Here is a 14,937-nt window from a genome sequence, read left to right as displayed (position 1 = left end):
TGATTTATTATCCAATGTCTTCATTCTCTTACACATTAACTTACAACATTTATTTACGTCTTTATAATATACTCTTCGATAATGCGGAGAAACTAAAATCTGCTTTACTGTACATATAAAAATAACATTTGAGCCGGGCACTGGTGGCGCACACCTTTAATCCCAGCACTTGGGAGGCAGAGGCAGGCTGATTTCTGAGTTAGAGGCTAGCCTGGTCTACAGAGTGAGTTCCAGGACAGCCAGGGCTACAGAGAAACCCTGTCTCGAAAAACCAAACAATAAATAAATAAATAAATAAATAAATAAATAAATAAAATTTGAAAAATGATACATAATAACTATCAGATTGTCAAAGCTCTCAGACACCTGAACAATAGTGAACACCAGACCAAGATGAGTGTTTCACATCTATACTTTTCTTCATATATATTAAAAAGTACTTAGAAAACTACTAGCATCCTTACTGCTGCATGCCCTCCCCTTTAGTTAAGGTTTTTATTACTGGCTCATTGTTTAAAAGCCAAAAGGGGGCAAGGATGACAGATGGAAAAACACTGAAGTAAATAATTAATAAGAAGGGAAATTACAGTAATAAGAAAACTGAGAATAGAAAGTCTAATTTTGAATCCTGGAAAGATTAGTTAATTCTTTAAATTAAAGAATGTTTGTAAGTACTGTTAATAAGCAGTCTTTAATGTACTTTAGATTATATTAAGTGTTTGTGTTCCTTCCAATTATTTTAAGTACTAATAGACTGAAGTAAATCATAAAACTGTTCAGATGTTCAGAAAAACCATTCAAACATAAGGGCAGGTTTAACTTGTCTGTGACTTTGAAAGTAATACCATGAGTTGGGCATGGTGGCATACATCTGTACTTAAGAGCACTGAGGAGGCTGAGGCAAGATGATCACTGATAGTCTGGGGCCATCTGGGTGACAGAGAGAGTTGAAGGCCAGCCTGGGCCACGTAGCATGAGCCTGACACAAACAGGTATGTAAACAAAGAGAAAGAACAGATTGAATTGTAATATCTAACCTATATGACAAAGAAGCTGGATCAGATGATATGTTTCTGCCAATTCTAAAGCTTTTTTTTTCTTTTTTTTTTCCTTTTCGCTAAACTAGACTTAGGGCCTAGTCTGTGGTTTTCCTAACAGTGAAATGTCTTCAAATCGAATCACATTTTAGAAATATTAAATTTAGCTACTTCTAGATAGCAATTAAACACAATTTTCTTGAAAATAAGCAGAAATTCTCTACTTTTCAGCAAGACCAGTAAGATTATGGGAATATTAGTTAAAAATTGATAATGTATAAAAAACGTCAGCTGAAAATGACACTACAAAACCAAGTTGCTGTTTACTTAGCAATTTTAATCTTTGTGCTTGAGAAAGCCTTCTACAGAAGCTTTACAGCTATTTTTGATGCTCATCAGTTACCATATTTAATAAAGATAAGTACTTCCCTCTGTATATACATAACTGTTAACTTTTCAAATACTTATATACATAATTCACATACATCTGAGAAAGTTTCATTTACCACTGTAAACATTGATTTATTAAATAATAAAGTAGAAGCTCACGCTTTATAAGTCAGCATTAAATTTCTCACAGAGAAATCAGAAAAGTCCTATCACAGATAGTTATCAATAGTTCTGAAACCGTCTAACTCAACTTTCATCAAGGCAGTGAAATAGGAGTTGACTGCACAGTATGCAATGCTTTGGCCTTTCTTCGAACCAGTGCTTCCTGCCTTTTTCGTTGAATTTCTTCAGGAGAATACTTCCTATTTCTCTCTTCTTCATCTAAAAATTAAACAAAGCATATTAATCTTAGAACCTTTAAGTCATTTTGAGTATCTGTTTTAATCTTTGTTTTTTTCACCACTCTGGTTTGACTATTAAATCAGATATGATATATATTAATTATACATGTAACTACATGTACATATATAATAAATAGAATGTTAATGAAGGGACATATTTCTCAAAATATACTATCTATCTACTTTGTTTCTTGGTATAACCAAAAATGGGAAAGGATACTCAAGAACTGTTTATTTCTAATCAACTCAGATAACTCTGATATCTATTATTTTCTAAGCTAGACTTTACTTTCCATACCAAAGAAATGCCAAAATATATTTTATAAAAAATAAGATAGCCAGGCAGTGGTGGCGCACGCCTTTAATCCCAGCACTTGGGAGGTAGAGGCAGGCGGATTTCTGAGTTCAAGGCCAGCCTGGGCTACAAAGAAACCCTGTCTCAAAAAAAAAACAAAAACAAAAAAACAAAAACCCCACAAAACAATGACGACAACAACAACAAAAAAACCAAGTTACTAGCCCACAATGGTATAAAATAAAAAGTCTTTAAAATTGGCTTAATAACATGGAAAATAATTTCAAATGTATGAAATCACACTATAAAATTCTGATTTAGGAAAAGTTAAACACTTTCCCATCTGCCTTTCCACTAACACACACATTCTCATTCATTCTCTCCCTCCCTCCCTCCTCTTCCTCCTCTCTCTCTCTCTCTCTCTCTCTCTCTCTCTCTCTCTCTCTCTCTCTCCCTCTCTCTCCCTCTCTCCCTCTCTCCCTCTCTCTCTCATATATAATATCAAACACAAAGTCAAATTGCTACACAGTTCTAAGCAACTAAGTGCCTTGATTTTTTTTATTGTTTTTAAGCATAAGGGCCAGCAATTGCTATTCTCTATAGGACACCCCCCAAAGTTAACTTTTAATAGCAAAATGCTATCGCTACAACTGATCTATTAGTTTTATACAAAAAAGTTACGTGTAATATGTAAACCAATTATCAAGATACGTTTGAATGGACTTTATACAATTCACATTTTCAAATCAGTTATCATGCTAGTGTGTTTTTTTTTTGCTTTTTTTTTTTTTGCTCGTGTATTTTTTTAAAAAGCACTAAACTTTTAAATTTTAAAAATGAGATTTAATGTACTAGTTGTATAAAAACAGGCTACAACTTGACTAACTCTGGCCTTAAGCTTACTAACAGGCTTTTGTTTCAAGGATATAACTTGGAAACCAGCTTATGACACATCAAAGGGAAAGTGAATAAAAACAATACAAAACAAGGATGAGGCTAATATTAGCCAGGAAGATTAAGCATTATGAACAAACTTAGAAGAAAAACTGCTAGGATAAAAGACAAATTATACATCTACCTAAAAATGCAGTCTGGATTAAGTCTTTACTGGAATTAAAAGTATATGCAATTCACTTTAGAAACTTCATCCAATTAGTTATAGTATATTCAGTTTAAAATAAATTTACAATATTTACAACTATAATAGACTGTCAATAATTCTTAATGTTGTAAGACACACTGGGCTGTAACATCGAAATATACTCACTGTCAGTACTGATAAAAATCAAAATCTGTCTAGTCATTTGGAAGGAAATTTGCTAATATTTGTCAAATTTTACAACATTCTTGATGTTTTTCGGAATTAACAGATACAATTACACAAAGTTCAGAAATCTGTAAAGAAGGAGAAATCCTACTGAACTGCTATAATTGCAAAAAACTAACCAAACCAAGCTCCACCGTAATAGAAACCCAATATCTAACACAAACAACAATATAACATACAATATGCAGACTCTAAAAGGAATAAAGGAAACCTACAAGTACTAACAAGAAATGACAGCTAAAATTTATTAAGGAAATGCAAAAAGAGACAAAGAGACAGTAGACCAAACTAAAGCATTTGTAGTCTATGAGAGGAAACTATAGGCATTGAAAGCCCACTCAATAAAATTAACGCATAAAATTTACTAAATCTAGGGAAAGAAATACTGAGAAGTGACAGAAGAAGTACCAAGTTACATGCAAAGGTAAACCTCTGAGAACAACAGACATCTCAGGAAAAACTAAAACCAGGAGAAAAATGGCTGATACATCATCCAACTTATCTCCTCCACTAAGTTAAACTATTCCATAGATCAAATTAATAGAAATATACAGAATATTCAATTCAACCATAGCAGAAATTCTCATAACCCACTAAGCTTTCTCCAAAACAGATGTTAAGTCATAAGTCTTAACATGTGTGCGTGAGCACATACGTGCATACACACAAGCGCATACCACACACACGGGAATAAACGAGGTGGGGATAAACGTTGGATTTTTTCTCTTACCAGATTTATATGGGAAAAGTTTGTCACTCAAGAAATCAAAAGGGAATTTTAAAAATGTCTAGAATCAAGTAAAAATGAAAACACAACTTACTATAGAACATTTAGAGTAAAGATAAGTGAGCAAAATCTATAGCTCTGAGTTGTCCATATTAAAAATTCAGAGATCTTAAGTAAGTCAAGTTCATTCTACAAAACTATCAAAACTGGATAAGGATGCAACAATACATTTCCTTGAGTAACATAGCAAAATTCACTCAATAAAATACTTGCAAATCAAATTCACTAACATAGTAACAAGATCATGATCAAGCTGACTTCATTCCAGGGATGCAGACACATTCCCAGAAAATTTTAAAGAATCTAGGAACAGAAGGATCATACCTCAACACAATAAAAAATGTATGAGACAAACCTACAGTTAAAATTATACTGCTGAAAAACTGATACCATTTCCGTATTAAAATTAGATATGAAGAAAGTTGTCCTTTCTGCTCTTATTCAACACAGTGCTGGAAGTCTTAAGTGCAACAATAATGCACTAAGAGGAAATACAAACAACAGAAGCCAACAAATTATATCCATTTGCTAACTATATGATCATATATATAAAGGGCTCCAAAGACATCACTAGAATGTCTTAGATCAGATAAACATTTTCAGTAATTTAACAGTATAAAAAAACTAATACATAAAAACTAGTAACTCTTCTATATATCAAACTCACTACAAAAACAATCAACAACAAAACTCTAGAAGTAAAACTACCAAGGTCATGAAAGACCTACACAATGACAACTAAAGAACAAAGACATTTAAAACACTAGATGAATGTATTTCCAATATTCATGCACGAGAAGAATTAAAGCCGTAAAAATGGCCCTATCACCAAAATGGGTTTACAGATTCAATGCAATCCACATCCAAACTTCAATGACATACTTCACAGAACTAAAAAAAAAGTTCTAAAATTTATATAGAAACTTATGCAGGGACATGGATGGACAGACAGACACACACATAAACACACACAGCTAAAGCAATCCTAAGTAAAATGAATAATGCCAGAGGCACACCAAAACAACCTGATTTCAAATTTTGTCACAGAGTAACAAAATCAGCACAATGCTGTCACAAAGGCAGACATGCAAATATCTGCATGCAGCTGATTCTCTAAGAGTCTAAAAACATACATTAAAGATAGTTTTTCAACAAATGATGCTGGAAAAAATGGATACCCATATGTATGTAGTATCTCTCAATCTTTCTGAAAACCAATTCAATATGGATTAAAAATATTAATGTAAATTCTGTTTGAACTACTGGAAATCAGGTAAAACATTTCAAAATACAGGCAATGGACAGCAATTTCTGGAAAGGACTCTAATAGCCCAGGGAAAAAATAGCCAGAATTGAGAAGCAGGACTGTATCAAATTATAGAGAGTTTGTACAACAGAAGAAATTAGTAACCACAGTGAATACATAAACTAGACAATGGGAGAATATCTTTGCTGGACACTTACAATATGGACTAATATCCATATTATGGATATTAATATAATGATATATATTAATATATAAAGGACTCAACAACAAAATACAAAAAGTACACAGATAATCCAGAGAACACGTGGCCAATTAAATAAGAACACCCAAAGAAGTAAGGCAACAAATTAACACACTTAAAAAAAAGTTCACCATCATTAGCCATCAAGGAAATACAAATCAAAACTATTCTTGCATTTAAGCTTACCTCAACTAGAATGGTTATCAAGGTGGGAGAAATATTTATATACTATTGGTGGGTAAAAGTCAGATACACACACACACACACACACACACACACACACGAGTGTGATCACTAGGACAATCAGTACAAAGGGTCTTCAAAGGCTATGACTAGTTAGTTATATTATTGTTGTTGGTACATTACTGAAGGATTCAAAGTTAGTAAGCAATAGATAGGCTCGTATACCTATGTTTATTATAGAAATATGCATTCACAACAGCTAAGTCATGTAACCAACCTCAGTATCTATCCATCAATGAATGACTAAAGCATGTAGCAAACAACAAATGACATGAAAGGTGACCATTTGAGAAGGGGACCAACAGCAAAGGGATGCAGCAACTAAGATAAAACTTATATACAAGTATGAAAATGTCATAATCAAACATCACTTTTTACAATATAAGGTGATTTAAAGTTTCAGGACATATACCAAACTAATAACAGTGATGTTCTCAAACAAAGTAATTAGTCCAAATTACTACATACCATTGTATTCCTATGTTTTAGTAGGTAATGCAGGTTAAGGAAAGATAATTCAATATTTTTCAGATTATAGTTTATGCTTTAGATTTTATATAAAATGAACCATCCACTTAAGTTTTTTTTTTTTTTTTTGGTTTTTCGAGACAGGGTTTCTCTGAGTAGCCCTGGCTGTCCTGGAACTCACTCTGTAGACCAGGCTAGCCTCGAACTCTCGAACTCAGAAATCCGCCTGTCTCTGCCTCCCAAGTGCTGGGATTAAAGGCGTGCGCCACCACCGCCCGGCCTTGTTTGTTTTTTTAAGATTACATTAAAGGCACATTTATTGGGAAGCTGCTCTCAGGTGAGTTTACTGACCCCGAAGATTGAGGCCAGGGGAGTCACATGTTGGGTGGGGCATGTGTACAGAGGGAGGAAGAGGGAGAGGAACAGGAGGTAAAGGAAGAGGAAGAAGAGAGGATAAATATCTTTTTATGTGGGTTTACAAGATTACTTTGATGTTTTGAAGATTAGAATCTAAGGAGACAAAGTTGAATTTAGGGTGCTTGCTATGTTGTAAACAGTCTCAAGATGCATTTTGAGGTGTGATTAATGGAATATATGTATTGAAGGAATAACAATTCAAAAGATGAATTCGAAAAATTAAAAGGGTTGCATCAAATAACGCATAAATTGTCACAACCAGCATTGAATTTTCTTTCCATACTAGTTAGTACCTGCTAGTCAAAACAAGTAACATTAATACTTTTCAAAGAAAACTACTTCATACATACCTGGGGAAGATGGTTTCAAAGACTCAGAATATTTTATTGAAGATTGCTGTTGATTAGCTTCAAGCAATGAACTGACAGCTTCTCTTCTCCCTAAATCCTCTGAGATTTTGCTAACAGGCGTACTTCCTGGTAGACGATTTTGATTTAACTGAGAAAGGAACTGAGAATTTTTCTTCTTAAATGTGAATTTTGATAACTTCAGTACTTTGTTGTCATTCTGGGCTTTATCTGCTAAGCTGTTGTGGGATAGCTGCTGAGTACTCAACTTCCTATTAGTAGCAATTTTTGTGCTCACAGGACTCAAATTTACATTCAAATTTGAACTTCCTGCAAGAACAAATTTTGAACTATTCACTTGTACTGGTACATGCTGATTATCACTTGAATTCTTAGAGCACACAGACAAATTTGTAGCATCCAAAACATTGGGACAATCTTCACATATGTCTCTTTTCTCTACTGTCACTGGCTTATTTATCTGTGACTTACTTGCTAAAGACAATGGCACTGCAGAGCTGACAAGATCCCAATGTTTAGATGCATGTTTGGAAGTATCGTTTATACTTTCTGACTCCTTGCTATCCTTGTTTTCTTGCTGAGTTAGTCTTTCAATGTCATCACAAGCCTGATATAACAAATCATCGTCTACATCATCCGCTTCCCAGGTAGTCTCTAACTGATGGCATGCTTTAATCATTTCACTGGCCAACAGCGGATCATTCCAGTCATCGAAGGAAGAATTGAACTTTGATCCATGAAGCTTATTTGTGTTACACACAATGTTTTCTTTGCTCAAGAATGCAGAATCAAATGGGTCAGTGGTAGGGACTTTCAAAGGCAGGTTAATACCAAGCTTGTAGTTTTGTTCATTAGGATACCTTGTGTATGAACCAGACTTGTTAGAGGCCTGTACATTAAGTATGCACTTACTATGACCTTCTTCTTTCACTTTCGTAATATTAGAGACAGTAACATCATCTTCATTTTTACTAACAATGTTAGTGACAGATTTCTCAAATCTCACTTTACTTCCAGTGAATGGTAACTTCCTTGATTCATCACCTGGATGTGATGAAAACCTGTACTCTCCAGCATTTCTTAGTTCTCTGTTTTGTGCCTTTAAAGGAAGATCCAGTGTTACTTTTGAATCTCTTAACCTTCCACCTAGATTCATATTTGCTCTTGATGTGATTATATCATTTTCACCAATCGAGGTACAAACTGCCTTCTGACCAGTATCTTGGGCAGCTGTAGAAGGAAAGAGTTCAAGCATTTCAGCATTTTCCGTAAGGAAGGGCTCACTGCCTAGTAAGCTTTCCCAATCATCCTCAAAATCATTAGCAGTCAACTCATCAAGTTGTTTATTAGATGCTGCTGGTGTCTTATGACAGGGAGTCACACATGATTTCAGTATTACGGTAGTATCTACTTGAGGGGAAGGTGATCTTGGAGCTTTATTTAGCAGGTTTTCAGCAAGCAGAGTTTCAGTAGTAATTACTTCCTCTTGTAGTATGGCATTTTTCTTTCTGAAGGAAGTTTTACTATTGTCCAAAAAAGCATCTGACAGATCTTGGCTTAGCTGTCCACTACACATCTGAGTGGAACCATCAAAAATAGCATTAAAGGCTGCTTCAACATTTTGGTCAAAGGGTTTCTGACTGCTGTTTTGCCCCTTTGCCAACGATATTCTAGTGTCTCCTTTCATTTGCTTCTTTATTGGAGTACAGTTGATTTCAGGAACTATTTCATCTGACCTCATCTGTACAGAATCTTTATGGTTATGTAAATGTCCCATTTCCGAAGTTGTCTGGATAAAATCATGATTCTTCCCATCTTGCTCTTGAATTACATCAAGTTCTTCCATATTTTTATCAAACTGTTGGGCCAATTTCATAAGTTCTTTTTCTCGATTTTTTGTTTTTAATCTATTAAAAAAAATTGAAACATTTTAATTTAAAAAACTGTTTAATAAGTACCTAATTATTGTTTAAAATAGTTTAGTGTGACAAAATACCAAAATTTTAACTCTCAGAATAACATGTTTTTAACTCACATATTGAAACAAAAACAGTTTACTACTTTGACTTAATCCAAAATAAGAATAGAATACCTGCCTCACTGAATTACAAGAAGTGAAGGCTGAACTCACTTTATGCTGCTGATTTTCACTCTTGATTTTTCTTTTGTTACACTAGGAGTACAAGGAATAGCAGTTTCGCCAATCCATACACCCAGCATAGAGTTTGTCACTGGTTTTTCATCCTTTGAAAGAGGGAAGAGAACAGAAGTATAAGAGCTCCATAAAACAACCAACTACCCCTCCCTAAGGGGGGGGAGAGAGAGAGAGAGAGAGAGAGAGAGAGAGAGAGAGAGAGAGAGAGAAGAGACTAGACAGGAGAATTCTGTGGTAATCACTTAACAAATTCAAACAATGAGAAACTTGAGAAAGGCAGTAAGTCAGAAGCTATGATCCATTTATATTCCCACAAGTAAAAAGGAATATTCAAATTTAGGAATTCCCTATTTACAAAAACCAAGGTTTAAAGTACATTGCCTATCAAATACATTTTGATGTTATATACATATAAAAATCATTTGGTAGAAGAAAAATAACATTTCAGTTGAAAGAAGCTTACATAACCAGAAACTACATATAATTATCAGACCTGAAAATAAGAATATATTCAGAATTCTTTCTGCAGTACTGATTCTCCAAAGTTTTCTTATCCTCATAAACTTTTACCTAAAAATTGGAAGCTCTACCTTGACTTAAACTGAGAGTACGGATAGTAGTAATGTCAGAACCAATTAGAGATTTTACAGCAAGGTCAAAGCTAAAGCTAAGAATGAACAAACAGACAAAATGACAAAAGCAGATTTTAAATTATGATTATTACCTAACTTACTGATTCCTAAGTTCATTCTAGGTGCCACACAAGTTGTGTCAGCCTTCAATTGATCTTATTGAGCACTGCATAGTTATATAAATAAGGAAAATAAAGACCTTAAATACCACAGAAGAAATCACTACAGAAAATGGAATGACTAATATGCAAATATATGTCTTAAAAACTGAAATCAGAAACCATTAGGAAGAAATTAAATAATTTGAAGATAACTAGGAAAACCTCAAATATGTATGAGAGTATGACATTTTCCAAGAGATCTTAATGCTGCCAACAATTAACCTGCTTTAAGAATGTCCAGCAGAAGACACTGATTGAGTAATCCTAGTATTGCTGTCTTTTCTTCACATAAGTTGCTATTTCTAGCCCATTTAGTTAAGGAGCCAACAGTACAACCAACTTTGTATCATTCATGATAGGATGGTCAACCCCAACATGTTTTATTGTGCTTCTTTGATGCAGTTAATAACGACATATTGTTAACACACACAGTAATATTATAGCATAAATGTACTTCAAAAATAAAGAATTGATACAATGAATCCTATGGCATGACAACATGGGAAGCAGAGATACCAGCTACAAAGCTGTACTGACTGATGATTATAAGTCTAGGTTTCTATAGCCACAGGAAAGTTGTTCCTATCTTCTCTTTTTGGATATAGTGATTCCTCATAATCACATTCTGGACCAGAGGCATCTGTGGGTCATTACTATAGGCCAATAATACATAGGCCTATTATACATACATACATACACACACACACACACACACACACACATATATATATGTAATTAATATATATAGGGTATACTAAAGAAAAATAAAACCATTTCCTCAAAGATAACATTAAGCAAAACTTAAGATATTCTTTGAATTTAAGTGTTGTAAATTAGGAAAAAGAGGGTTGGTTGGAAAGATGACTCAGCAGTTAAGAGCACTGACTGTTCTCTCTGAGGTCCTGAGTTCAATTGCGAACAACCACATGGTGCTTCACAACCATCTGTAATGGGATCCAATGCACTCTTCTAGTATGTCTGAAGACAGCTACAATGTACTCATACAGATAATAATAAATAAATGAATAATATTTTTTTAAAAAAGTAGAAATACCAAGTCATGTAAATACACACACACAATTTATATATATATATATATATATATATATATATATATATATATATATATATATATATAAAACAAAACAAAACAAACAGAGGGCTGGCAAAATGGCTCAGCAGGTAAAGGTATTTGCTACCAAGCCTTATGATCTGAGTTAATCCCTGGGACCACCATAAGAGAACTGACTCCAGCAAGGTGACCTCTTTCACACACATGCTGTGATTGTAGGCAGACAAGTATGTATATATACACACAATGTATACATAAATATACATATGCACACATACATACACATACTTTTTAAAATGTAAAAAAATTAAGTAAGAAAAAGAGACGAAATTCAGAACAGCTTCTCTTCTGGGCTCATGCTCTTACTAACACTGACAGGACTAATAAAAGGAATGAGTTACTGGACTCCTTTGTGTTAAATGATTGAAATTTCTTCACTCAAGCAGCACAAATATTGAAGTAAATATGAAAATCACAATTAACATATTTTTAGCACTCCAGTTAATTATAAAATTTTATGTACCTTAATGCTAGTAATTCACTGAAGAAAGCAAAGCTGGTAATAATTCTACTTTACAGTTGAATGAATTGGGGTTCAGAACAGTTAACTGACTCTCTAGGTGTCCCAGAAGAACAGACTTCACAAGGCCTATATCTAAAGCCAGCAATCTCTCTAATTTTACAGTGTATCTGGGTGACTTTGTAAGTCATTAAGAATACTAAGAAGAGAAACTGCAACAGGGAAAATTTTCACTATGGACAGTGAAGAAGCACTACAGAAATATGTACAGTAAAGCCTTTATGTGTGGCTTTAAGTGATATATACGTTAAAGCCCTTGTGTCTGGCTTTGAGAGAATTGTTTCAGGAAAGCCTTTGCCATGTTTGGGTCAATCAGTAGAGGTTGAGAAATTGCTTTGAATCTGTTGAAACCTTGAAGAAATGTCTTTCCAGAGAATCTGCACATGAGAGCTTGTTTGCAGCTGCACCAACTTTGGTCCTAAGACACTCCTGGCAAACCTGGAGCTCTTACTTTTGATTATGGCTAGCCGTGGTCAAAAGGGATGGAGATTTGTGTGGGCTGTCTGCTCTCACGGGCAGCAAGGGCAAGATAACTTTGGTAGCTGGAACCTTTCCCAGCTTCAATTAACCTTGTATAATGTTTGAATAAAGTAAATGAAGTGAACTAGCTGATGTCAGTCTTTTCCAACAAAGGCTAAACCCCTCTGCTCCTTGGGAAAATAAAGGCTTAACATCTTGGTGAGCTTCTCTCTCTACTGTGGCACCTATGACTGACACTAATCAATAAAGCACTAACAATAAAAACTACAATATAACATAGCAACTAACTACATTATTTAAGGAATAAATAACCTAGAGACGACTGAAATATATGGGAGGGGTAGAGACACAGCTTAGTGGTAGAGCACTTGCCCAATAAAAGTCAGTCCCTGAGTTTGAGTTCCATCATTAACAAATGAAAAGAATGAATGAATGAAGAGAAAGAAAGAGACAGACTATATAAAAGGACACACACAGGTTACCATGCAAAGCCACACCACTTTACGTAAAGAACTTCAGAATCTGTAGCTTTGGATATCCAAAGGGGTCATGAAACCACGTCCCACGGATTCTGACGGATGACCATAATTTCACATTCTATAGTTCGTACCTTTTTTCAAGACATGGACTCAGAAAAGCCAAATGTAACCTTGGTTGCTCTAAACATGTTACTTTACATTATGAAAGAACTACACAAGCACACCGCATACAATTTTTGCTGTTTTATAAACCATGAGACTTGCTATACTTACCTGAGGAGCAATACGATTAACAATATGTGAAATCTCATCACTGTACGCACTGGAAATCTGCTTTTTCCTTCCTTTACCTAAAGAAACAGACATTTCTATAAATTTTAGACCAGGAATCAGTTGTCACTTTTTAGAAAACAATTGTAATCAGTACAACATAAACAACTCCACACTAACACCATGGCATATTAGACAGAAAAATCACACATGAGATTCTTAAAGACAAAAAAAACCCATTGTAGTATGGTGTTACCAGACTAAAATTTTACCAACACTAATCCTTCATCAAACACCTACCCACATAAAAATAATAACAGATTACCTAACTGTTTTGTCATTGGAGAATTTTGATCCCAGAAGATATCAGTCTGTCCATCTGGATCATTTGGAGAACTGAAGGTACAGGATACTAAATCCATTTTCAGAACTTGTGTTGGTGTCTCCTTCTTTTCTGCATAAGATGACAATCGTTGCTTTTAAGCCTTACTTTACTTCATAAGGGCTAAAGTCAAATAACTGCCTAGACAAATTAATTTTTATGTCCAATATAAAACTTGTCTCTTAAAGACAATTACTTTAACCACGATGGAAATGTTTCAATTTAATACTTCATAAGTTTAGCACTGTAGTTAGGAAGCGTTTTTTGAAAATTCCATAGGCCCAGGAATGATACCACCTGGTCACTGAACTGTTATCACCAGGTTTTAGGAACCTCCAGGGTGGCAGATGTGTTGCAAATGCATCCAACCAGAAACCCACGGTAAACTCTTCACAACCCCCTCCTGTCAACTTTACCCAAAGTTTCTACTCCACCCACACCAAAAGCATTAGTGATTTGTTGCTAGGGAATCTCTATCTAGAATCACTTAAACTTTTACAATGTTAAATGTTCTTTCCCAGCTTTGTTTTATAATAGCACAGACAGGCAAGGGTAACAGATGTTACATTTTAAGAACACACTCTAGGATGGAGGTTATGAGTCTGGTCCTTATTGGAATAGAAATCTTTTAACTCCAAAAGTTTACAGAAAAGAACCCGCCATCGGTTTGCTGGGCTAACCGGATGTTACACCTAGGAAGTTCCGGGAGCACACTACAGTTTCTGAGGTGGCCCGTTTTGCAAAACAAAACAACGAGGAAAACAGAAACAAAGGTCTAGGGGCCCAATTTCCTGGCCAAAGTCCACGGCACAGACCCCGCCCACAACCAAAGAGGCAGTCGGAAAAGGCCCGGTTGAGGGGACTCAGCTCTGTAGCCCTAAGCTTCCCGGTCTACACCGCCGGGCTCCGCTCCCCGCCCTCTCCTCACCCCCGGGGCTCCGCCCGCCGCCAGCCGCTGCCCGCCGCTGCGACCGCCGCTGCGCCCGCGTTCCAGCCCGGCTGAGCGGGGAGTTGTGGGCCGCCCTTGACCCCCGCGGCCCCGACTCCGCCGCCCGACAGCAGTTCTCGCCAGCCGCCCTGCGCGGCGTGCTCCTCCGAGCAGGACTGTCTGCATGCTTCCTTCGCCGACTCATTTCCGTGGCACCGTCCTTCAGCTGCATTCATAGTTTGCTACAGAGAAACTGGGAAACGGCTCCGCAAAAGACCCGCGCGCCACCGGCCACCGCCATCTTTGCAAGTTGGGCGCGCAAAATATACTGCTTCTGATTGGCCGCCTCTGTCTGGGGGCGGGGTTACTAAACCTGGTGCTGATTGGCTAAGTCAGTTTGAGGGCCGGGATTACAGACGCTGTCAGCCGAGGCTGAGGCAGTTTCAGCTGGGGAAACTTGAATTTTCTGAGGTTTACGATCAGACTCATCCAGTTTAGGCGGAATTGCAGGACTCTTTTCTGGATATGTGGCTGGGACTTAGTATGTGAGACAGTAA

General features: G+C 35.9%; 1 protein-coding gene across 1 annotated transcript; it reads right to left on the bottom strand.

Annotated features, from left to right (window-relative positions):
- Positions 1-1,353: 1,353 nt before the first annotated feature.
- Etaa1 (ETAA1 activator of ATR kinase) lies at positions 1,354-14,612 on the bottom strand. Its single transcript, XM_028778075.1, has 6 exons — positions 14,381-14,612; positions 13,396-13,524; positions 13,074-13,150; positions 9,373-9,485; positions 7,224-9,148; positions 1,354-1,808 (listed from the first exon to the last, which is right to left on the bottom strand). The coding sequence occupies exons 1-6, from the start codon at positions 14,610-14,612 to the stop codon at positions 1,684-1,686; spliced, it is 2,601 nt and encodes an 866-aa protein (XP_028633908.1). The 3' UTR covers positions 1,354-1,683.
- Positions 14,613-14,937: the final 325 nt, after the last annotated feature.

This window comes from Grammomys surdaster, unplaced genomic scaffold, assembly GCF_004785775.1.
Source record: "Grammomys surdaster isolate TR1022 unplaced genomic scaffold, NIH_TR_1.0 67, whole genome shotgun sequence".
Taxonomy (NCBI): domain Eukaryota; kingdom Metazoa; phylum Chordata; class Mammalia; order Rodentia; family Muridae; genus Grammomys; species Grammomys surdaster.
This window is presented reverse-complemented; position numbering and strand designations above follow the sequence as displayed.